Genomic DNA, 22,466 nt, shown 5'->3' with positions numbered 1-22,466 from the left:
AGAACTTGTGAGTGGGAATCCAGGTTGGGGACCACCCAGAGGCCCAGCAGCTGCCAAGAGGTGCCTGTGCTGTAGAGCGAGCCTGGGGCACGCCCAGTTTGAAGCCCTGACTCCCCAGGAGGAGCAGACCCTGTGGAGCTGTGTCTGGGTGGAAGGGCGGAGGCTTCCTAGGAGAAAACAGTGAAAGGTGCACCACCGTGGGCGGCTACCAGGGTGGGCAGGGCTGGGGCATCTCGAGAGCAGGCCTGGCCTCCTTGCTGGCTGGCTGCTGGGCGTGCTCCGGGTGTGCGTTGTCTAGCTCCTCAGCAGTCCCAGAGGCCCAGTTGGTCTCTGAGGCCAGAGTCAGGGCGCCCAGGGCAACTGCCAGGAGCGGGTGGCCGATGGACGCTCAGAAGACAGAGCTTCCCCAGCTGGGCCCTTGCTCGGCGGCCTGACACCCCCGGCTCTGATGCCTGGCCCTCACCTCTAGCAGGGTGTGGGCCTCTGCCTCGCAGAGCTCAGCACCTGGTGGTAGGGTTCCTAGGGTTCTGGCCCCCTCCTGCCTCGAATCAGGAGTCCGGGTCAGACCTGCCCGGTGTCCAAGAAGGACACGAGACCCCTTACCCGAGATGAAAGTGGCTGCCACCGACCCCAGGGGCGGGGCCAGGAGAACCGGGGGATCTTGGGCGCTGATGGGCAGAGTCTCGGCCTGGAACTGAGAAGGGGGCCAGCCCTACATCTCCTTCCTCCTTTGGGGATCAGCCTCAGCTTCCTCATCTCTCAGGAAGGGCAGACACCCCTCCTTCTGGCCTCAAAGGGCTGTGGAGAGCATAAAATCAGATAATTCTGTGAACTCAGTCCTGGATCCCTTCCAAACAACAAGCTGTCCTGCCACTGTCCCTGGGCCCCTAGAGGTAGCTGGAAGCTGGACCCCACTGTGGCTCTCTGAAGCCACCCCTCCTTGACGGGAACCCCTCCCAGGTCCCAGAGAGCAGGTTCAAGCGCTCTCTGCTTTCATCTTCTTCCCAAATATCAGGGCTCCCCACTCAACGCCGGACCTGGGAGTCAGAGGTGAGGGGAGTAAAGTGAAGCTGGCCGTTCACCCCCGTCTCTCTCCCCTCTCTCCTCTCCTGCCTGCCCCCCGCCCCCCGATGCCGCGGGACCTTCCTTTCCACACCATGACTTTCGTCACACTCCAGGCTCTGCTTGTCAAAGAAAAAGCGATACCTTGGAGATAAAAAAAAAAAAATCCTCTCTCTTAAGAAAAACTAGCTTTTAGGGCTATTGTCTCACTGTGGACCAAAAAGTCTAGTTTGACCCTCAAAGGTGGGCAAGGACATCCGTGTTTAGAGGGTGTGCGCCCTGCCACCGTGACCTCATGGGGGGCTCTGGGTGATGTGACAGCAGCAGTGACAAATACAGTTTTCCTCTTTTCTCCAACATCATTCCATCGCACGTGGGTGGGGTCTAGTCCTCACGAAGCTTGGTGAGATGGGGACCGTCACCCTTGCTTTACAGAGGGAAGGCCCGGCGTGGGTGAGCAGAGCCTCCCAGGGCTCCACCTTGTCAGCTGCAGGTGTCACCTTGTCTGGCAGGTGACTCTCAGTGCCCGTGTCCACCCTCTCCAGACTCAAGCACCGAGTCGCAGTGACCATCCTGTAGGGCTATCCGTTGTCCCTTCCCTGCAGGAAAGCCAGGTCAGGGCAGAGAAACAAATCATAATTGGCAGGTAGATCTGTGGGCAGGAGGCTTCTGGCAGGGGCCGTATGTAGGGCTGGCTCCCTGGACCCCGCCGTGCACATTAGCTCTGCCTTCTCATCGGTGCCATCTCGACACACAGCAACGGTGACAGTAGCCGCCAGGCAGCTTGTCTAGCATGCCCCATGTGCCTGCCCATCCCATCCATCACAAATCAATTTTCCCTGATGACTCTCAGACTTCCCAAAGGGTTCTCCTACTGTTTATAGGTAGCAGTTACCATTGCTCGGATAGAGATTCTAAACGGGATTCAAGGGGAGTATGGCACTGGCCTGAGATGACAGAGTGGGCTCTGGGAGGCACGCTTGGCGGGGTCTGCCCTCACAAAGGGTAGGTCAGCAGCCTCTGGGCTCGGTCAGCACACGGGGAGGCGGTGCACAGCCAGTTCGTGCCTCTCCACTGAGTGATGGTGTGAGTGGATTGGCTCTTCCGTTGTCCTGAGTATCTGCTGTGTGCTGCTGTGTCCTGGGTGTTGGGGACATGCAGGGAAAATACAGGTGGCCATGCAACTCAAAGTCCCGTTTGGGACACAGAGAGCTCAGGAAGTAATGGACCCTCGTGCTTGTTGGGAAGCAGTTCAGAGCTGGGGCCCTTCTGGGAGGTAGCAACCACGAGGCCGGACCTCCAGAAGAGTAGAGTTTGTTCGGGAAGTGAGTGAACAAAGTGAGTGACAGCAAGGGGGCTGTTCCAGGTAAGGTCCAGAGAGTGTGTGAGCGTAGGGTCAGCGGGAAGGAAGGCTTTGTCGCCCTGAGCCCAGGGTTAACCTGACCCGTGTTAACCTGACTTTCCGGAAGGTCATGCTGGCTGTGCTGTGGTGAGTGGGGGTTCCTCCTATCTCTTGTGCCGTGGACCCCTGCGACATCTGATGAGGCCCCATGGGTACCTGCTCAAGTCATGACTGTAAATGTGAAAAATAAAATGCGTGATAACAAAAGAATGATAAAAGACAAAGGAAGCCAGGGGTAGGAGCTGCAGTTCTCCAAACGGAACACAGAAAGCACCTTTGTGATAAAGCAATGTCTGTTCTTAGTTAACACACTGCAAATTAGATCTGGTGGTGTGTCTGAAAGGACCCCCCTCCCCAAGCTGTGCTGAGTGTCGGTGATGGTTCGCAGTCACCAGCAGCACCTGTGGAGTGATCTCTGCTAGTGGCCATCCCGGCGTCGCCCCTGCGGCTGGGATTCGTGGTCTGTGTTCACCCTTGAAGGAAAGGTCATGCTGCAGTTAGAGGCTCGAGCATTTAGGGTGGTCAGTGTGCCCATCCCAGAGCAGAGGCTGCTGAGGAGAGGGTGGCAGTATCCAGGCAGGGGGTGGTTGGCTGTAAGCAGGGGCAGGGGAAGCAGAGGGAAAGGAAGGGATGGACTCAGAGTTCATGGTGATGCTGAGGTGTGGCAAAGAGGAAGGAGTGGGGCTGGGTCCCAGGGTTCTGGCCTGGGGCCTGGCTGGGTGGGACTGCCATGTGCAAAGCCAGGGCTGGTCCTCAGGCCTGTGGTTTCTGCTGACACGTCCCTGGTTGTCTTCCAGGTCAATGAAATTTATCACGACGAGTCCTTGGGGGCCCACATCAACGTCGTCCTGGTCCGGATCATCCTGCTGAGCTACGGGAAGGTGAGTGGGTGCTGCAGGCTGGCGCCTTCCAGACACGCAGAGCCCCCACCTCTGTGGGGTGAGTGGGGCCCCCCCGGGAGGCGCAGGCCTCCTTTAAGAGCCTTTATGTTGGCCGGAATCACCCTGACTCTCCCTGGCTGCCCTGTGGTTCCTATAAGAAACAAGGACCCTGTCAGGCACCCCTACTCTCCTTTCAGCCTCATTCCTCTTAAAATTTAGGTTTTGTTTTATTTTTGTTAAGCTCTTTATTGGAATATAATTGCTTTACACTCTTGTACCAGCTTTTGAGGTACACCAAAGTGAATCAGCTGTATTTATACATAAATCCCCATATCCCCTCCCTCGTGTGACTCCCCCCGACCCTCCCTGTCCTGGCCCTCTAAGGCATCACCCATCATCAAGTTGATCTTCCTTTGTTATACAGCAACTTCCCACTAGCTATCTATTTTACATTTGGTGGTGTATATATGCCAATGCTACTCTCTCACTTCCGCCCAGCTTCCCCTCCGCCCCTGCCCCACCCCGTGTCCTCAGGTCCATTCTCTCCATCTGCATCATTATTCTTGCCCTGTCACTGGGTTCATCAGTACCACTTTTTTAGATTCCATATATATGAGTTAGCATACGGTATTTGTTTTTCTCTTTCTGGCTTACTTCGCTCTGTATGACAGTCTCTAGGTCTGTCTAGATTTTGTTATTATTCAGATGTAGTGAGACCAACAGGTCTGGAGGCGACTGCCATGGAAAAGATGGTTTATTCCCCAGTTTCTGGCCATGCCGTGCCGCACAGGGAAGCACCCTGGTTGGTCAGGAGGCCTAGGGAAGGGGAGGAAAACTGTGGGCGAGCACCTTTATTGTGACTTCCTCAGGCAGGACCAGGTGAGGCGGGGTAAGCAGGCTTAGGAGTGGCAAGTGTGAATAACTTCAGTGGGCTCTGGGGCACCGGGGCTGCCCTCGTCGTCTGGTACCTGGCCCTCGGTGATTTGCACAGGGGATAGTGGGCCGCAGTGTGAGAGCCCAATGAAGGAGGTGGCCGGGGGCGGGGACTCTGAGTTGGTTGGTTTACATTTGAAGAGCATATGCTCCAGAACGAGTTGTTTACTGTGCCTAGGAATTGGCTAACCCCGGCGGGGAGCAGTTCCTTCCGGGTCAGCAGTTCCTCCCAGGTCAGCAAGGCCCTGGCTATCAAAGCATCAGAAACACGAGGTTGATACAGCCCTCAGTTTGACTCCTGCCCACATCTTCAACCCGTGTCCTCCTCTTCTCATGCCACGTCGCTGCTGTTCTCACTGAGCAGTCTCGCCCGTCTTACTTCCCTTTGCTGACAAACTTGGAACCCTCTTTCCTCGCAGCCTGCATGGGTCTCTGCAGCAGGCTTAGAAAGCCCCCAGACACAAAGACCTGAGATGGAAAGGTAAGGGGTGCCTGAAAGGAGAGCTGGTGAGGAAGGACGGCGCCCCATGGTGCCGGCCAGTGTGGACTGAGCACGTGCCTGTGCCAGGCAGCTCAGGAGCATATTACACGAAATTAACTCACCTAATCCAAGGACAGATGGGGAGGCGGAGCTGTGATGATCCCATTTCACAGATAACAACACTGAGGTTTAAGGCAGTTCAGTGGTGTGAGTAGCCAGTAGCATTTGGCTCCTTAGGAGGCCAGCTTCTCACCCTGGCAGCCAAATCCTGGAGTCTGTGGTCTGACCCCACTCAGTATGAAGAAAGTCAGGTCGTAATAAGATGAGGCACATTAGGCATAGTAATTATGCAAAGGGTTAACTCCTCGCCTCAAACACAGAATCTCAGTCTCACAAAATAAAATCGAATCGCACACAATGTACGAGTCCTGCAGTACAGAAATGACAGTGAGGGACCCTGTGGCTGGACAATTCCAGGGACAGTGGACCTTGAGCCTGCTCTTCCTACCCTGGGCAGTGTGTCACTCTACAGTCATGGAAGCGACCACACGTCCATAAGAATAGCAGTCATGGTCCTTCATGCCCTGTGGAGAACATAAAATGTACCAAAGCAGACTGTCAGAACAAGGGAGAAATTTGCAAAAAACCTAACTGCAGGGGTCTTTCACACCCTTTTCAAGGCATAGGAGTTTCAAATAGTATAATGGATAAAGTTAAATTAGTAGTTATGTCATTTTTTCCTCTTGCCTTACGGAAAGATGTGCCTTCTTTTTGAGGAATCATAGAACACTTAAAAATTACAGTTAGGTCATAAAGAAAATTTCAGTGAATTTTATATAGCAAAAATTCTATGGGTTCTTCTCTGACTCAGTGCTCTAAAACTAGATGGAGGGAAGGGACATATAAAAAGAATAAATCCAGTCTCTTTGAAAATAAAAAAAAAATCTCCTAAGAAGAATAATATTAGAGCCTCAGTTGAAGAGTATTGGGAACACTAGTGAAAGCAAGAGTACTGCAGATCAAAACCTCTGGGATGTGGCCAAAGCTGTATTCAGAGGCAGGTGCGTTCCAAGATCACCCAGAGCAAATGAAACCCGGTTCAACTCAATAAGTCAGAACAGATGTTAACAACTACCCCAAACCAAAAACCTAAGCAAAGTAAATTAGAAAATAGAAAGAAACAATAGGATCAATTGAGAAGAGAGCTTTGGAAAAAGCAAACCTCTGGCATATTTAGTCTAGGGAAAAAGAGAGGAAGCATAAACTAAAAGATTGAAAAGAGTGCATATAATGTAACCCGCAGTGGGATGCTTCTCCCGGCTGAAGAGAAAGCTTTGGGGGTGGTCGCTGCCCTAGGCAGCTGTTGGGAGAGCTCCACCCAGGCCTTCTCCCCGTCCCTCCTCTCTAACACTCAGTGGTGATCAATGGAGGAGGGCCGTGCCCACCTTCCTCTGCAGGTGAGCAGGCAGGTGTGTGGCATGGCGGTGCACACTAGGCACGCAGACACACCGCACAGCCAGGGAAGGCTGGGGTGGCCTGGGCCCATTGATACAGTTCCAGCCTTTGTTTGCAGGCACGGGGCTTTGGAATGTCTCGTGGGCCTTTGCCCATCCCCACTAGAGCAGCCACCAACATGTTCCCCATTCCTCCCCTTCCTCAGGCCGGGTCCTGCCAGTCCTTCCATTCCTGGCTTGAGACCCCCTTAGCATCCTCCAGTGTCTGAGAAATTTTCAGGCTTGTAGTGTGAGAGATGGGCACGGTTATATCCAGCCCCTTCCCTATTTTCTATGGCTGGAGAGGAAACATGGGAAACTTCAGGTTGTGGGGGTAGGTTGGGGGGGGCGGGGAGCCACCAAGAGGTCTGGGTACCAAAAGAAAAACTGGCAAATTGTGCATGGTTTACCAGTGCTGGCAAAGCTCTGGCTCAATGGAACAAAGCCTTGTTTATTTTAACTACTTCCTGGCAGGCTCTGTGCTAAATTGTCCCCACCCAAAGCTGTTTCTTCTTCTTTCCTAAAGTGTTGCATGCAGGTAGAAACCTGGTAGAAACTATGTAGAAAACCTGAAGGTGAGATGTTGAGAATCTCTGGGTCAGGGACCTGGAGACCCTGGGAAATCAAGGATTTCCTAAGGACATAGGAATATTTCAAAGCTGATTCCAAAAAATGTAGAAAATACCATAATAAGCCTCATGACCTTGGTGAGAACTCAAATTCTTCACTGTTTTCAAAGATATCTTAAAATGACCTCTAAATAGAGTCAGATAATCTATTTTTGCCAGTTTATTCTTATTCATTTGCAAGGAATTATTAAGCAAAGATGATGCAATACCATGTAAACTGTTTCGGAATATATATGTATATATTCTGAAATCCACCCAATTTATCTTTATAGGCAATATGATTCCTAGACACAAAGCTGTCAAAGGTAGCGTATCTAAGACAAAGTACAGACCTGTTTCACTTCTAAAAATAGATGTAAAAAATCCCGAGGCTTTACGCATTTAATTCAATAACGCATAAAGAGAAACTCTCACCATGATAAATAGGGCTTATTCTAGGAATGTGATGATAGTTTAACATCAGAAAGTCTGTTCATATAATTCATCACATCCGTTTCCCTAATGACAAAGCTCATCATCTAACATATACTTTTTGAGGGTTTTTGAGTGCCACGCGCTGTGCTGTGTCACTGATGTGGTCCCTGACCTCAGGGGCTGCTCTAGAGTGGAGGTACAGACAAGGAAACAGTTATAACTGAGGGCTCGGGAACTCGGTGGGGGAAAGAGGGGGCAGGTAGTCCTTACTCAGAGGTCAAGGCAAGTGACTGGAGGCAGTGACTTTTCAGCCACGGGGAGAAAGTGAAAGGGGGAAGAACCAGCCCAGGGATGTTTCAGGTTCAAAGGCAGGAGGGGAGAGAGAGCAGGATGCATTGGAGGAACCGAGGGCAGCTGAGTCTGACTGAAGGAGACAGTGCAAGATGGAAACAGCAGATGTTGATGCTGAGGAAGTTGGCCGGAGGGGGCAGATCACCAGCGCCCTGCACCTCCTGCCAGCAGGGCTGGTTTTCTCACTAGGGCGATTTCTAGCAGGAGAGTGACATGATCCGATTTGCATTTCTAAGAAGATCCCTGGGCTCTTGTGTGCAGAATGGCCTTGGGGGTGGTGGCTTAGGAGAGGGTGGGCGGCATCAAAGGGAGGACAGGAGTGGGCTATCCTGGGACCGTGGCCGCAGGATGGCGAAAGGAGAGAAGATGAAGGAGAACTTTAGGAAGCCAGAGCAGGAGGGGGTGGGTGCTACGTGGATGAAGGTGGAGGGACCCTGAGTCCGTGCCTTGAGCAACCTGGTATATGATGGTGCTGACCCCTGAGATGGAGAGCACAGGAGGGGAAGCGACATGTGGGGGAGACAGGCGGGCAGCTCAGGGGAGACGTGTTGAGTTTGACTTGCCTTGTGCCATCCCAGCGGAGACAGCCAGGGAGATGCTGGCATGGGGAGCTGGAGCCTGGAGAGAAGAGATGAGTGTGGGCGGGGGTGCACAGGGAAGCACACCGAGGCGGGGGCCCCTAGGAAAGAGCCCCAGGAGCCTCCACTGAAGGCACCAGCAAGGCAAGGAGCGTGATCAGCTCCATAGGAGCTGAGAGGGTATCTCCTGGCTTTTAAAGATCTGTGAAAACTAGTAACAGATGGTAACATGACAACCCAAATTTTATTTAAAGGTAGGAAAAGAAGCACATTGTCCCTAAAAGTGTTCTGCATAGCTAATTCTTAGGATGTTTATAGATGTTTACACAGAAGAATAGAGGGGTTCCATGGTCAAATGAGTCTGGGAAATGCTTGTAAAACAAAGGAAAACAGGTATTCCTGGCAGCAGGATTTCTCAGAGACTGTACTCTGAAAATGTGTGGGGTGAGTCTCCAAGAGAGGGATCAGTACGCAGGACTTCTCCAAACTATTTCTCAACAGAATCCTTTTCATCCTGGAATCAACATTCTACAGAATTTGCTTTGGGAAATGCTGCCCTTATGAAACAGTTACAGTCAAATCAGCAACAAGAAAGGGACACTTAACTTTATCACTGAGATTCTGGAAATTCTAGGCCGTGTCGTATGACATGAAACCAGTATCAGAGGAAAGCAGATAAAATTATAATTGTTTGCTAATAATTATGTGCCTGGAAAACCCAAAAGAATCCATTGGAAACTTAAGGAGTTTAATGGCATGGCCAAATATAAGATAATTACACAAACCCCAATAATTTCTGTGTGAACCTACACTGGTAGTGACGATATTAGGGAAAGAAAAGTTCCCTTTGTGATAGTAAGCAAAAATATAAAACACCTGGAATAGCCCTAATAAGACAGCTGTAAGACCTACAAATAGGAAGAAAATTGCACACTGTTAATGATAGGAAAAAAATGAAAATAAATGAAGAGACGTGTGCTGTTCCTTACGGGAACACTGGGTATAGTAGTGGTGTTGATTTTTCTCCGATTAATAATTGGAAACTTGATGAAGTGATTCTAAGATTCATCTAGAAGCAGAAACAGTCAAGAAATGGCCAGGAAAACCTTGAAAGCCAAGCAAATAAAAAGGATTTACTTTGAACATTTTGTAAAGCAAAAATAATCAAAATCATACTATATTTGCATAAGCATTAACAGATCAACTGAATAGAATATATAGCTCTGAAAATACCTCTCATATAAATAACATGCAATAAATGTAAACTGAATGGTTATTAAGTGTTATAAATAAGTACATGATAAATATAAATTTCACATATAGTAAATTAAATGATAAGTATGATGATGATAAGTACAGGCCAATAAAATTCAGCTAGTTAAATCATACACATCGAGAAGAAATATTCACTGTCAAGTGCTTCCTAAGCACAGATACGGCAGAAGGGATTGCAAAGGGGAGGGTAGATATATTTGAATATTTAAAATATAAAATCGTCAAAAAACACAATCAAAAGGCAAACCACAATCAGGAAAAGCATTTGCAATATGGAAAAGATATCCTAATATGTGAAGAGCCCTAGGAAAATAGAATTGGCAATGCACATAAGCAATTAGCTGAAGAAAAAACACAAATGGAAAAAAAAAGAGAAAATGAACTTTACGACTACACACAGAGATAAAACAATTTACCACTTTAAAAGCATCAGCTGCGTTAAGATTAAGACAAGGGATTTCCTGCTGGTTTGGGCGAAGGCAGCGGTGCACTGTTCTGGTGTGAGTATAAATGTGTACACGTTTCTGGAAGGAAGGGTAACAGTTTGTCACGTCCCTTAAAAAGGTTCTTCATGTTTGCCCTCAGTCATTCGTTTCTATGATTCTGTTCCAAAGCAGTTAACAGACCTGTGGATGAAGTTTTAGGAACAGGACAAAGATCATAGCCTTATTTCTAAGTGTAAACAACTGGAAATAATCTAAATTGTCCACCAATAGGGGTCTAGTTAAATAAATTGCAGTATGTCTATGTGGTAGATTATTAGACTGCCAATACATTCCATTTTCAAAGCATGTTTAAGGGCTTTGGGAAATGGTTACAGCATAAAGTCGTTTGCTTTTTTTGGAAAAAAGGATATAAGCTTATGGTAATATGATCTCAATTTTGTGTACAAATATATACACAGAAGGGACTGAAGGAATACATCAAACGTGAACAGTACTTATCCCTGAGTAGTAAGTCGTGGATTTTTATTTTCTTCTTTGTACTTTACTGAATTTTCTTAATTTATCATGGTAAGGATGTTTCTTTTATAATCAAAATAGTGCATTTTTAATTATGGAAAATTTGTTTATATTTTTTAAAAATCATTTGAAAATGGTGGAATCCAAGTAATTCTGTTTAACTGAATACTGGCACCTGGGGAAGGGTCTCTAGTGGCATGCCACAGGGCTCTGTCATGTCCAATGTTTTATTTCTGATTTCAAGGAGGATGGAAAAAGGACTTCATGCTTTTGCTTGGCACCTCTTCTCTGTGGTGGCTTGAAGGCAGTTGAAAAGGAATCTGTGTTTTCTGTCCTGTGGGCACTGTCTTACCTTTCCTGTGCCTGGGCCTGGGGACTCTGTCACCGGAGAGTCTATGGAAACTTTGGCCAAGCCGTTTTGGCCAGAGGGAGGATGCAGGCTGCCGCAAGTATGTGGCCTTCCCTGCAGGTGTTGCAGACACCTCCCTCGTGGCCATGGCCAGTCTGGCCACTGCGGCTGATGTTCCTCCTCGTCAGGAGGGCTTCTGCTTTGCCTGGGCCGTGTTGGTGCCCTCTGAGTCCCCCATGGGCAGAGTGGGCATCAGGGGAGCAGGCGTGGACCCCATTGTGAGGCTGCAGCCGACTCTTCCTGGGGACAGTATGGGGAGCAGGGCAGGCCATGGGGCTACCTGGAGCCCATGGCCAACAACACGGGTGGCCAGAGCCCACTTGGGCAGTGGGGCAGGTTCAGCGAGGCCAGGACCAATACAGTGAGAAGTGAGAGGGTACTGGGGGACCAACGCCCCCCTCGCCTCCCTGACGTCCCGCTGGGCAGGAGTTTGGGAATCCGTGACGGTGAGGCGACAGGAAGGGGGAACGTGGAGCTGGATGTGTGCTTTCAAAGCTGAGTCCAGACTATACCCACTGCACCCCAGCAGAGCTCAGCAGACCAGCCTCAGACCTTTGTCGATGACCTCAGAGGCGTCAAGGTAAAGGACATACCAGGATGTGGGGTTGGACCATCCGCAGCCCCCGAAGCCTGGCCAGAAAGGGCACGTGCTGCTCCCCTCTGCTGTGCCCAGGGATGCTGACCCGTGTCCCGCAGCAAAGCCCACCCTCCTCTCTATCTCCTACCTCCCCACCTTCCCTGTTCTAGGGAAGCCATGGGGGAGGCTGGTGCCCATCAGGGCCTCTGTGTCCTGGGGAGGTTCCAGAAAGTTACAGGGCCAGCCTTGGTCCTCCTCCAGTGAGTTTCAGGATTGTGAGGGCGAAGTGGAGTCCAGGGTGTGACCCTCACTTTCCCTGGGGAGGAGGTGATGCAGAAGCACAGGCAGGGGGATAGCAGAGTTAGGAGGCGTGGCTGGCCAGCCACATCCAGGAGAGCTGGCACCTGACAGATATCCGGATGCAGAGGGACTGGGGCCCGCCTGCCGCCCGTCGTCTCTGGCAGGAACATTCCGCGCCTCGCCCAGAGCACAGGAGCCCAGGGACAGTGCGGTGAGCTTGGCTGTGGACTCGGAGCAACACCCGTGGGAAAGGAGGGGTCGTCCCGCCGACATGGAGCAGTCAGACAGGACGGCTGGGAGTGACGGTCCGTGGAGAGTAGCTGCAGCGCCAAGGGCGTCACGCCAGACACAGAACGCCTCAGCGCCAGAGGTCACATCACTGACCAGGATGTCTGGAAGTGCATTTAAAAGGAATTTTCTAGAAAAGGGAATTGTGACAAAAACCAAGATTATGCAAAAATACCAGCCCCGGACTTTTTATTATTGAATTCCGTAGACATAAAGTCACTCTATCAAACGGCTATAAAAGTTTCCCGTTTCTGTACTTATCTTGTGGGCGATAACAGTTTGTGTCCGCTGGTCACAGACTCCACTTGGCGCAGTGCTGGGGGGAGGCCCTGTTTTCAGGTCTCCGAGGGCCCTCGGGCAAGTGGGAGGACATATCTCCCGAGCAGATGGATCCTGGGACCTGCCTGCTCCCAGGACGGGGGCACCAGCTCCCGGGAGCTCACCAGCAAACACGGTCGTTTCAGAGTGGTTTCAGGGAGCTACCAAGGAAACAGCACACGGGGTGCCCTGGATGGGGTGAGCTGGCAGGGGACTGCCTGGTAGGATTCACGCAGAGGGAATGAGCTCTGCCTGTTTGAGGAAAAGCCAGGAGGGGCTTCTAGATGGGGGTCAGGGCATCAAGTTTGGCTTGCAGTGGGGATAAATTCTGATGAGCTGCTCATCAAGGAGCCACACACGTCCTGTCAGTGAGTGAGGCCCTGTCCCGGGAAGGCTTTAAGCATAGAAAGGCCAAGGTGACTGTAGTCTGGACCCCTGCCAGGAGAGGGGCCTGAGCTGTGTCCCCCAAGGTCTGCGGGCACTCTGGGGGCTGTGAGGCCGAGACCCAGGCTTGGGGCAGCAAGTGGCCCAGGCATTTAGATCCTGTGATTCATTCCAAACTGTGGTGGAAATGGACCAGCTTCCCTACCCTCTGCCCCGCCTCTGCCTGTCCGCAGGCCCCACCAAGGTTCCAGTGGGGATAAAATCGGTAGCACTTGTACAAGTGACATGTTGTTTGTCTTCCAGCTTATGAGAAGCCTCTGAGTTATCTCAAGTTTTTCCTAAAACAACATTTTTCTTCATTTCTTTAAAAGAAACACACACACACACACACACACACACACACACAGCAGAAGAAAAGAGATTATCTTATTTTGTACAATATGCCATCGGCCAGGGAGCAGAACATCAGCAACACTTGAGGGTTGCATAGCAACTGGCTTTTCAATTGATTTTTTCGAGAAGGCACCAAAGCTACTGAACTGTTCTCATTTTAAATATTTCCTAAGATGATGAAAATCAAAGCAAATGGAAATCAGAGACTTGGGGGCAATCAAAGAACATAAGGTATCTTGTTGTGAAAGGCCAGGTCAAGACAAAGTATGGGATGCTCTTAAGAATTTTTCAGCGTTGGAGGGGAAGGGTCTGAGAAATTCTGACCGTGAGCCTCTTGGTGGAAGGCAAGACAAGAGAATGCTGGGCCGGGCTCGGTGGCCAGGGGCCCAGTGCCACCGTCCTCTTCTTGCATGCTCTGGACCTCAGCTTCCCTGACTGTGTGAGGGGCAGTGCAGGGGACTCAGCACACCCCAGGGACAGCCCCCGGGTTTCCCCAGAGTCTGGGTCCCAACCCCCAACCGAGTAGGGGCCAGGCATGGTGTCCAGCCCCTGGTCATCGTGGCCCACTCTCCAGGGTCCAGAGAAGAACAGGAAGCAGTGGGGCCGGAGGTGCCCCACAGGCTCGAGCTGGGACGATTCACGTGAAGAATCCTGAGCTGGCAGCTTGGCTTTCTCTGGGAATCGCTTCCAGCCCCTGGGAGCCCCTGGGACTGTGCCTTGATGATACGGAAGTCCTGAGCAGAGAAATCAGGATCACGCCTTCTAGCCCTCACCGGTGCTGGGGGTGCAGATGCCTGGCATGAGATTCGTGCTCCAGGCACGGCCTTGCACGCCAGAGCTGCCCAGAGAAGACCCCCGGCCTTGGGGCAGCGCATGCTGCACCCAGCCGGGGGTGGTGGTGTGAATTCTGGCCCTGTTGATCCTTGTGGGACCTTTAGTGAGCTATTTACCATCACACACTGAGTCTTAGGGTCCCCTGTAAGGTGAGCTCCCCCTAGCAATGACCACAGGAACAAGGGTATCCATGCACGTTACAGCCTGCAGTGCCCTCTTTCGGTCAGACCCTGTCTGCAGCCCCTTATGCGACTTCACTCGCTGCACCCTCACAGCAGCTCTCCGGGGCAATCACCTCGTCACCCCCACCTGACAGGACAGGGGAGTGGCTTGCCGAGGTCACACAACGGTGAGCAGCTCTGCTCAGGGGAGGCTGGGCTGTTATTCCACAGGCTGGAGAACATGAGCTCCAGGGTCCTTGGCTGTGCTCCCCTTGGGGGTTTCCCTGCCAGTGGTTCCCCACAGAGGGCAACGGGATGTGAGCCTCTTAGTGGAAGGCAAGACAAGAGAATGCTGGGCAGGACTCGGTGGCCAAGGGCCCAGTGCCACCATCCTCTTCCTGAATGCTCTGGACCTCAGCTTCCCTGACTGTGTGAGGGGCAGTGCAGGGGACTCAGCACACCCCAGGGACAGCCCCTTGGTTCCCCCAGTCTGGGTCCCAACCCCCAACCAAATAGGAGCCAGGTGCCCAGCCTGGGATGCTCATGGCATCTGGCAGGTGGAGGCTGGGGTGGTGGTCAGCGTCCTTCACTGCACAGGACAGTCCCCACTGCAGAGAAGTGCCTGCCGCCCGGTGCCCACAGGGCCAAGGTTGAGAAGTGAGCTCCGCTTTCTTGAACCCAGGAGATCTGGGTTCCACTCTGCACACGCCGTCCAGTTTTGGGCATCTTTGGGAGGGTGGGTTGGGCGGGAGACCCTCTGGGGTCAGGACAGTCGAGAAGGCTTTGGTGGGCTTCAGCTGGGTCCCTGGGATGTGAGCCAAGGGACAAAGACAAGGAACATGGGGGTGCTGATCGCCGTGGACGGAAGCGCCTGAGCTCCCAGCTCGGGGCTGCGGCTGCGCCCACTTTGCAGATGGCGAGCCCAGGACAACGAGGTAGCTTGTCCAGGAACACAGGGCAGATGACAGATGAGCTGGCCTCCAGCCCCAGGGCCCCGAGCTGGCCCAGGTGAGCCCCGCCGCTCCCTTGCAGGTGCCCCTGTGGGCGGGGTTTGTGGTCTGAGGGGCTCCCTGACATGCCCCCGAGCCTGTAGAGCCTCCAGGCTGCTGGCCCCCGCTTCTCTCCAGTCTCCTTGACTGAGGGAGGTAAAGGCATAAGTATTATCATTCAGCTCATTCTAGAGCAAACAATGGAAATGTCAGAGAGCAGTGATTGGAACAGAACTTTCTGCTCAGGTCTGAATTGACTTGTTTAATGTGGGACCCCAGAGGCTGTCGGGGGGCCCCTGTGGTCCCCCTTTAACCTGTGCATCTCCGATCCAGGTGTCCCATTGGCTGAGGCCCCGCGGCCGTTCCTGGGGTAGCAGCACCACCTGGTGGCCATGTCAGCTCTCGCCCGCCCTCTCCCATCGTGCCTGCGTAGGGGAGATGGCCCCGCAAACAGAACACCTTCAGAGGTTGCAGGGCTTCCAGGCCCACCTCTGTGTCTTTCTAGCGGTGGGACTTGGGGTGAGTTACCTCAGTTGCCTGAGACACGGTTTCTCATCCAGAAAATGGGACAATAACAGCACCTATATCTTAAGGCAATTGTACAGTTTACATTAGATGATACGGGTGAACCCAGAGCCTGGTGACCTGCTCACAGTGATCCCAGAGCTACCACCCAGACCCAGGGTGCGTGAATGCCCTGTGTGCTGTAAAAACAGCTCCATGCGCTCCGGACAGTCGGCACCCTCGGCTCCCTCGGGAAGAGGGAGGCTGGTCTGCGAGATCCCAGGCTGGTTCTGGGGCTACCCCCCTGCTGGGCCCAGGGGGCTGCCCCCTGGATCACCATGGCCCTGTGTGCAGTCCCCAGCCCAGCACAGCTGGGAACAGGCAGAGAAGCCAATGCAGAGAAGAGCAGAGAGATGACTTTGGGGCCAGGAGGGTGCAGATGACTGCAGTGAGCGGGGTGTGAGAATCCTAACTGCAATAGCAGCTCTCTCAGCCTCTCTCCATCACTTCTGAAGGAGAAATAGACGTGTCTCCTGTCTTCGCTCAGATGAGGGCCCCAGCTGACTTGGTGTGTGATACACAGCAAAGGCGCGGGACGGAGGGGTCTAAGGGCTGTGGATGTGGGCAGGGTGTCAGAGAAGTATAGGGAGATCCCACTAGAGCCCAAGTGACCCTCGTGGGTACCCAGACCTCCCTTCTAGGCCCTCTGCCTGGACATTTCTGTCTGTGAGGAGCCCTTCAAGGCAGGTGGAACCTGCGGGAAGGCAGATGGCTCTCAGGAAGTAGAAGTAGACAGAGGAAAGGTTAAGCCTGGGGTGCAGGCTTCTGCCTAGAAGCTCACGGGTGGTTGTGTGGGGGTGCTGCCAGTTTTTGGTTCTTTTGAACCTCTGTTCCATTGACCTGACTTGAGTCCCAGACTGGCTCTAGACTGTTCCCCCAGGAGCTGCACCCCAAGAAGCAGGAGAACTCCCCAAAGGAAAGCTGCTGAACTTTTACCAAGGAAGCAAGCTAGGCCCAAAAAGATGATTTCTGGCCCCTGTCCCGGGGCACTGCAGACCCACCTTTCCCTGCGAGTGTGTGGGCCTCTCCCCATGCCTCCGCCGCAAGCCCCATTGCCAGAAACCGCCCTCCCTCACCTGCCAGCCAGCAACTCTCTTGCCCATCGCCTGCCACCCCGTGGTCCTGACTCTGCTGACAGTGCACCAGCTGACACCGCCACCCACCTCAGCAGCCACACTGTCCCCTCCCGTCCCCCCCCCCCCACCCGCCTCAGAGAGCTCTTTCTAAAATGTACGTGGCTCTGGCACCTGCCACACAGCACGGGGCACACTGCACCCTCCTCAACTCTCCAGACCCTGCAGGGATGAGGTTCCCAGCCCTTAGTTCCTTTGTGGTCATCTGAGATGGGCCAGAACCTTGAGAAAGTCGGGACATGGGCAGAGAAATAGGAAGTACAAGCAGCTCTGCACCTGGGATGCCGGAACACCGACATCACCCTCCTCCTCCGTGTCTCGGGGTCCTGTCTGGGCTGCAGGTCCCCGGGGCCCAGCGCATGGCCATTGTTTTCTGTGATCTCCCTCCCCAGGGCCACCTCTGAGCCCTTCTCCCTGGCCCTCCCCTTGCGGAGGCTCCTCAGAACCCAAACGCCCGGACCCTGCAGCACAAACCCCCGTGGGGCTGCAGAACGGAAGTGGCAGGCTGTTCCTTGGATTGGAGGAAGGAAGACACGGCAAGAACAAAACGCAGATCAATATCCCAATAAATTATCCTGCCACAGCAGTGAGATCACGGCGGCTGCCGGAGAGGGGCTGGGAACCTGGGCTGAACCCAGGAGCCTGGTGTCTGGGAGGCAGGAGGTGCTCGCCAGTGTGCCAGTGTCGGGTCCAGCCTGGAAGGGCCTTTGTGCCAGGGTTCTCAGCCTGGTGGCCTGAGGGATGGGCTTTCTTTTGTCCGCAGAACTTATTTTAACTGGAGTCAATGTTTACTAGGAGGTCCGCTTCTTTGTAAAATGTGAAGGTTGGCGCAAGAGGTCAGATCTGGCAGCTCTGGGCTCTGCTCTTGCGTCCCGCGCCGAGGGGGCTGGCGCTGAGTGCCGGTGCCTCTTCAGCTGGGTGTGGGCTCCTTGGTTTGCCGCAGTCCTCACCACTCCTTATCGCCCCAACTTCTTTATCATAACAGGGAATTATTCCTCTGTAACCTTACCCCTCCTAAACTGGCAGATAAAACACAGACTCGTTTTTCTCAGAACCAGCCCGCCTCACTGACTCCCATCACCGGCCGTGGTCTGTGGGCATTTGGGTTTGCAGCACCCTCCCAGCACTTCCCACAAGCCCACCCCCTGAGCAGTCAGACCTCACCCTGAGCCCCCAGCCTGCTTGTTCTCACCTTGTTCCAGCCTTTGACCCTGTCTCCAACTCCATGGCTCTATGCCTGCTCTCTGGCGCTGACACGGTGCATCTTTCTGACTGGACTCTTGACTCCTCTTCAAAGATGTAGCCAGAGCTTCTCTCCCACTGGCGCTGGGTATACCCACTGGACCCTGGAGACCAGCCACTGGCTTTCACTTGCCAGCCAGTACCCTCAGCTGGGCTTCCCACGATTCTCCAAGGAGGAAGTCCACTGCTCATGTGCTTAAAGCTGAAAGTGACAGTAAGACAACTCAAACTGACTTTCACAGGAGGGATTTCCTGGCACACAATATATGAGACACACCTCTGCTGCAGACAGCCTCGAGGATGGCCCCTGGTGAGCCTGCATCTTGGTACTCACTCCCTGGTGTGGTCCCCTCCTTGCGAGTATGAGCAGGACTGAGATGTGCGTCTAAATGGACTGTGGCTTCGGTCCTGGCTGTGCACTGGCACGCGATCTCTTGGGTCACTTGTGCCGGGGGAAGCATGCTGTCCCGTGTGACTGCTCTGTGGCGAGGTCCAGGTGCCCGTGAGGAACTGGATCCTGCCAGGAACCACGTGAGTGAGCATGGGAGGGTGTCCTCCCCGGGAGAGCCTTCAGATGAGATTGCAGCCCCAGTCTCAGCTGCCAGCAATCTCACGGGAGACCTTGAGCCTGAGGACCCGGCTAGGTTGCCTTCAGATTCCTAACCCAGAAACCATGAGATAATATGTGTTTGGGGTTTTTCAGACTGTAAAGTTTGGAAATAACTTGTTATGTAGCAAGAGATAACAAAAAGGCCCGTTGTGGGCTGGCCTCAGGCCTGGGAGAGCCAGGTGGTCGTTTGAGGACCCTGGGACACGGGGACCTCTCTCCACCCGGGGCCCCACTCTGTCTGTGCTGGCTTCTTCCTCCCCTGGGGTCTCCTGTGCTGGTGGCAGCTCCAGGCTCACCGTCTCACACCTTTCCAGCTCCTTGGCCGCAACCATCATGGTGCTGAGAAGATACAGAGTGGGGCTGGCTGGGCCGGAGCCCTCCCACCCCGGAGCCTGGGGTCCGATCCAGATGAACAGAGGCGATATTTTACCAAAGCGGGACTGGACTGCTGTAGTCAGAAGAGCGCAGGAAAAAGTCACTGCAGGAACAATCCCCCGATGTTTGGGCTGAGAGACAAGGCCTTGAAGGAAACAAGGCCCTTTCATTGGAGGTGGCCTAGCAAGGCTCTGAACTGCGTCTCGGGCTTTGTGGAGAGGTGGGGGGAGGCCCACTCCAGCGGGGGCTCTGCAGCCATCCTTGATCAAGTGGTCATCAGTGGCCTTTGTGATCACCCTCTGATCAGGACTTGGGCTAGCCTGCGGACGTCTGCACCCAAGCAATAAATCAGATCCATCCGTGAGGGTCCCTTCCTCTCATTCCACCCCAAGTCCCTTCCCTAGAAGGGAGAGTCTTTCGCTCGCTTCCTCCGCCAGAGCTGTGGCCTCTCAAGGTTTTCTGGAGGCAGTGATCCCCTGGCAGGCTGTTGGGCTCATCTGCTTGGATGAGATACAGATGCCACGTCCCTTCCTTTGCCCCTTCTGTGTCAGTCGGGGTGGGCAGTGTGGTGCTGTAGGAACAAACAAGCTCCACGTCCAGCAGCTTACAGCAGCAAAGACTGATTTCCCACACATACTCGTGTGTTCCGTGTGAACTTCAGAGGACTCTGGTCTCATTGTCACTCAGGGCCTGGGGGACAGAGCAGCCACCGCCTCGATGTTGCTGGTACACATGCCAGCAAAGAGAGATGTCTGGAGGCTCTCATGTGGGCAGTCAAGTGCTCGGACCAGGAAGAGACACACGGCACTTTGGCTCCCAGCTAATTGGCCAGAGCTAGTCACATGCTTCTCCCCATCACAAGGTGGAGGGGGCAGGAGTGTACTTCCCTTCCCCTTTTCCAGCATCCCCTGGGCTGTCTGTCTCTGTGCCAGTGTCCAGCAGGTCCTGGCCACCAGACCTTTTGCTCCAGTCTGTCACTGACTTCATTAGGACTCAACAACATCTTATTAAAACAAGTAATCTCATCTCTCAGGAGCAATTGGTTCTGTGCTTAGAACTTGGGAACTGGTCCATCTTGTAAGCCATTGACTTGGATAACTCACGAGATGCCTGGCAATGACCAGCCATCCCTGGCCTTGAACATTCTTCCTTCTTCTGCAACATGCTGGCTTACTAACAATATGCTGTGTCTTAGTCTCTGCTGCTTATACACACAGAGAGAAATAAAGAAATATGTGGCTATTCTGAATGGATATATTTATGCAAGAGAAGAAACAAAATGCCTGCTTATGTGTCTACCAAGGAATGCATAGCTCTACTTTATGGACAGGTGTATCCTTTTTTGGGGGGGTAGGTGGGAGACCATACGGCTTGTGGGATTTTAGTTCCCCAACCAGGGATCGAACCCAGGCCCTAGGCAGTAAGAGCAAGAATCTTAATCACTGGACCACCAGGGAATTCCCTGGACAGATGTATCCTTAAAGTGGAAAAGAAGATGCCCAGGACTCTTTGCCTAGAGGGAACCACTTTGACTATGTGGTGAGAGCAGAAACCAGAACGCCTGCTGTGAGGACTGTGGACAGAAAAGGGATGAGTGAAGCTTACAGGAGACTTGATTTTGAGATGCTATGGTGTGTGTTTTATTTAGTGAGGAAGTTTAGGGCAGTGGATTGAATACAGACTTTGGTTTCAGGCTTCCTAGCTGTGTGACCTGGGGCAAGTTACTTGACCTCTCTGAGCCTCAGTTTCTTGCCTCTCCGGGTAGTTGTGAAGACTGAATGAGAGAATGAATGCCAATGCCATGGTGCAGAGCGGGCTGCAATGCTGCCCCCCAGCCAGCCGTGGCTAGCAGGTATGAGTCATGACAGAATGGAATGTGGTTACTCCCGGGGGCTTCCTTTCCATGGCTCCTGAGGGAATGATCCCTGTGCTCCTGTTCCTTATGCGGCTTCCTTGCTGTACCTGCTGCAGGGCCTTCCCCTCCTTTGTGTTGTTTTCTACAGATAACTTCTATCAAGGGGAAAACGCAGGGTTCCTCTCCCCTTCTCCAAGCTGTAGCCATATCGGGATTTCCGTCTCCCCTGTCCTGGACTCTGCCAGAATGTGAGCTCTACAGGGTGACAGAGGTCCATTGCATTTGCCTCCTGGTGAGGGAGGTGGGGTGGGCTGAATGGACTCTGAGGCTCTAGAGGGCCTCAGAGCTTCGCTCCCCCTGTTACCGTAATAACAGCTACTCTGTGCACCGAGGCTGAATAGAAGTATGGAGACACAGATTTTGGAGGGAGAGAGAGATGGCTTTATTTTTCTTTGCCAGGCAAAGGGAAGACACAGCAGGCTAGCGCCTCAAGAACTGTGCCCTCTGACTTTGGGAGTCAGGGAAGATTTTATTTGTGGGGGCTCGCAGTCTGGGGTATGTGATAAGGATCAAGGTGGTGGTCTTGCATCCTTTTTCCTTTGCATTATCTTTTTTTCCTTTGCAATATTTCAGAACAGTCATAGCTGGCATCAGGCCACCCGGTGACTGGGGTCTGGCAGTTTGCTGATTGTCTGTTTGTCTATGGTTTGTCGGATGGGGACCTCCTTTCTGAAATGCAAAACAAACCATAGGAATGATTTTGTTACAATGGTCATATGGAATGCAGCTTCCAAGTTGTAAATAAGGTTAGCAGGATGTAACTCACACAAAGTCTCAGGGAGTTGGCTTTGTGAAGTAAAAATCTAGTTACTGCAGATCAGTGATGGCTAAAGTAAAACAAGGAATGATTAACTCTTTCAGGCCAGGTTATCTTTCTCCTCTAGCCTGTTCCACATTCTCTTTGTTTTCCTTGCCCTCAAGAGGAAAAAGAACAATCACTTCTATTTGCATTGCACCAATTTCCCCCACTGCCAGTTTATTCCCTCCATATCAATGGAGAAACTCACTTCTATTTGTATTGCAACAATTTCCCCCACTGCTCGTTTATTCCCTCCATATCAATGGAGACACTCACTTCTATTTGTATTGCAACACCACTTCTCACCTGAAGCCTGCAGTGACTTTGTGTGGAAACTCGTGCAGGTGTGTGTGGTCAGGGAGCCTTTCCATCCATCCGCTCAGGAGAATGGAGCCACGTGGGAGGGTCGGGCTTAGTGCCACGGGGGCCAGGGCCCCAGGAGGCGGGGTCTGCTCAGCGCCCATCAGGACCAGCAGATGCCAACCCCTCCCTTTTGTCGCTCCTGCCCCTGCAGTCCATGAGCCTCATCGAAATTGGGAACCCCTCTCAGAGTCTGGAGAACGTTTGCCGCTGGGCCTACCTGCAGCAGAAGCCGGACACTGGCCACGACGAGTACCACGATCACGCCATATTCCTCACCCGGCAGGACTTCGGGCCTTCGGGCATGCAAGGTGAGCCTCGGGCCTGCGGGGGCGCAGGAAGGAGGGAGGCTGG

General features: G+C 52.8%; 1 protein-coding gene across 2 annotated transcripts in view; it reads left to right on the top strand.

Annotated features, from left to right (window-relative positions):
* ADAMTS2 (ADAM metallopeptidase with thrombospondin type 1 motif 2) overlaps positions 1-22,466 on the top strand; it is a 244,055-nt gene that overhangs the window by 169,610 nt on the left and 51,979 nt on the right. For both annotated transcript variants that reach the window (XM_057708973.1, XM_057708974.1), the window contains exons 5-6: positions 3,262-3,345; positions 22,267-22,423. In XM_057708973.1, the coding sequence (XP_057564956.1) occupies positions 3,262-3,345; positions 22,267-22,423 (241 nt within the window). The remainder of the gene's footprint in view (positions 1-3,261; positions 3,346-22,266; positions 22,424-22,466) is intronic.

Source organism: Hippopotamus amphibius, chromosome 15 (genome assembly GCF_030028045.1).
Source record: "Hippopotamus amphibius kiboko isolate mHipAmp2 chromosome 15, mHipAmp2.hap2, whole genome shotgun sequence".
NCBI lineage: Eukaryota > Metazoa > Chordata > Mammalia > Artiodactyla > Hippopotamidae > Hippopotamus > Hippopotamus amphibius.
This window is presented reverse-complemented; position numbering and strand designations above follow the sequence as displayed.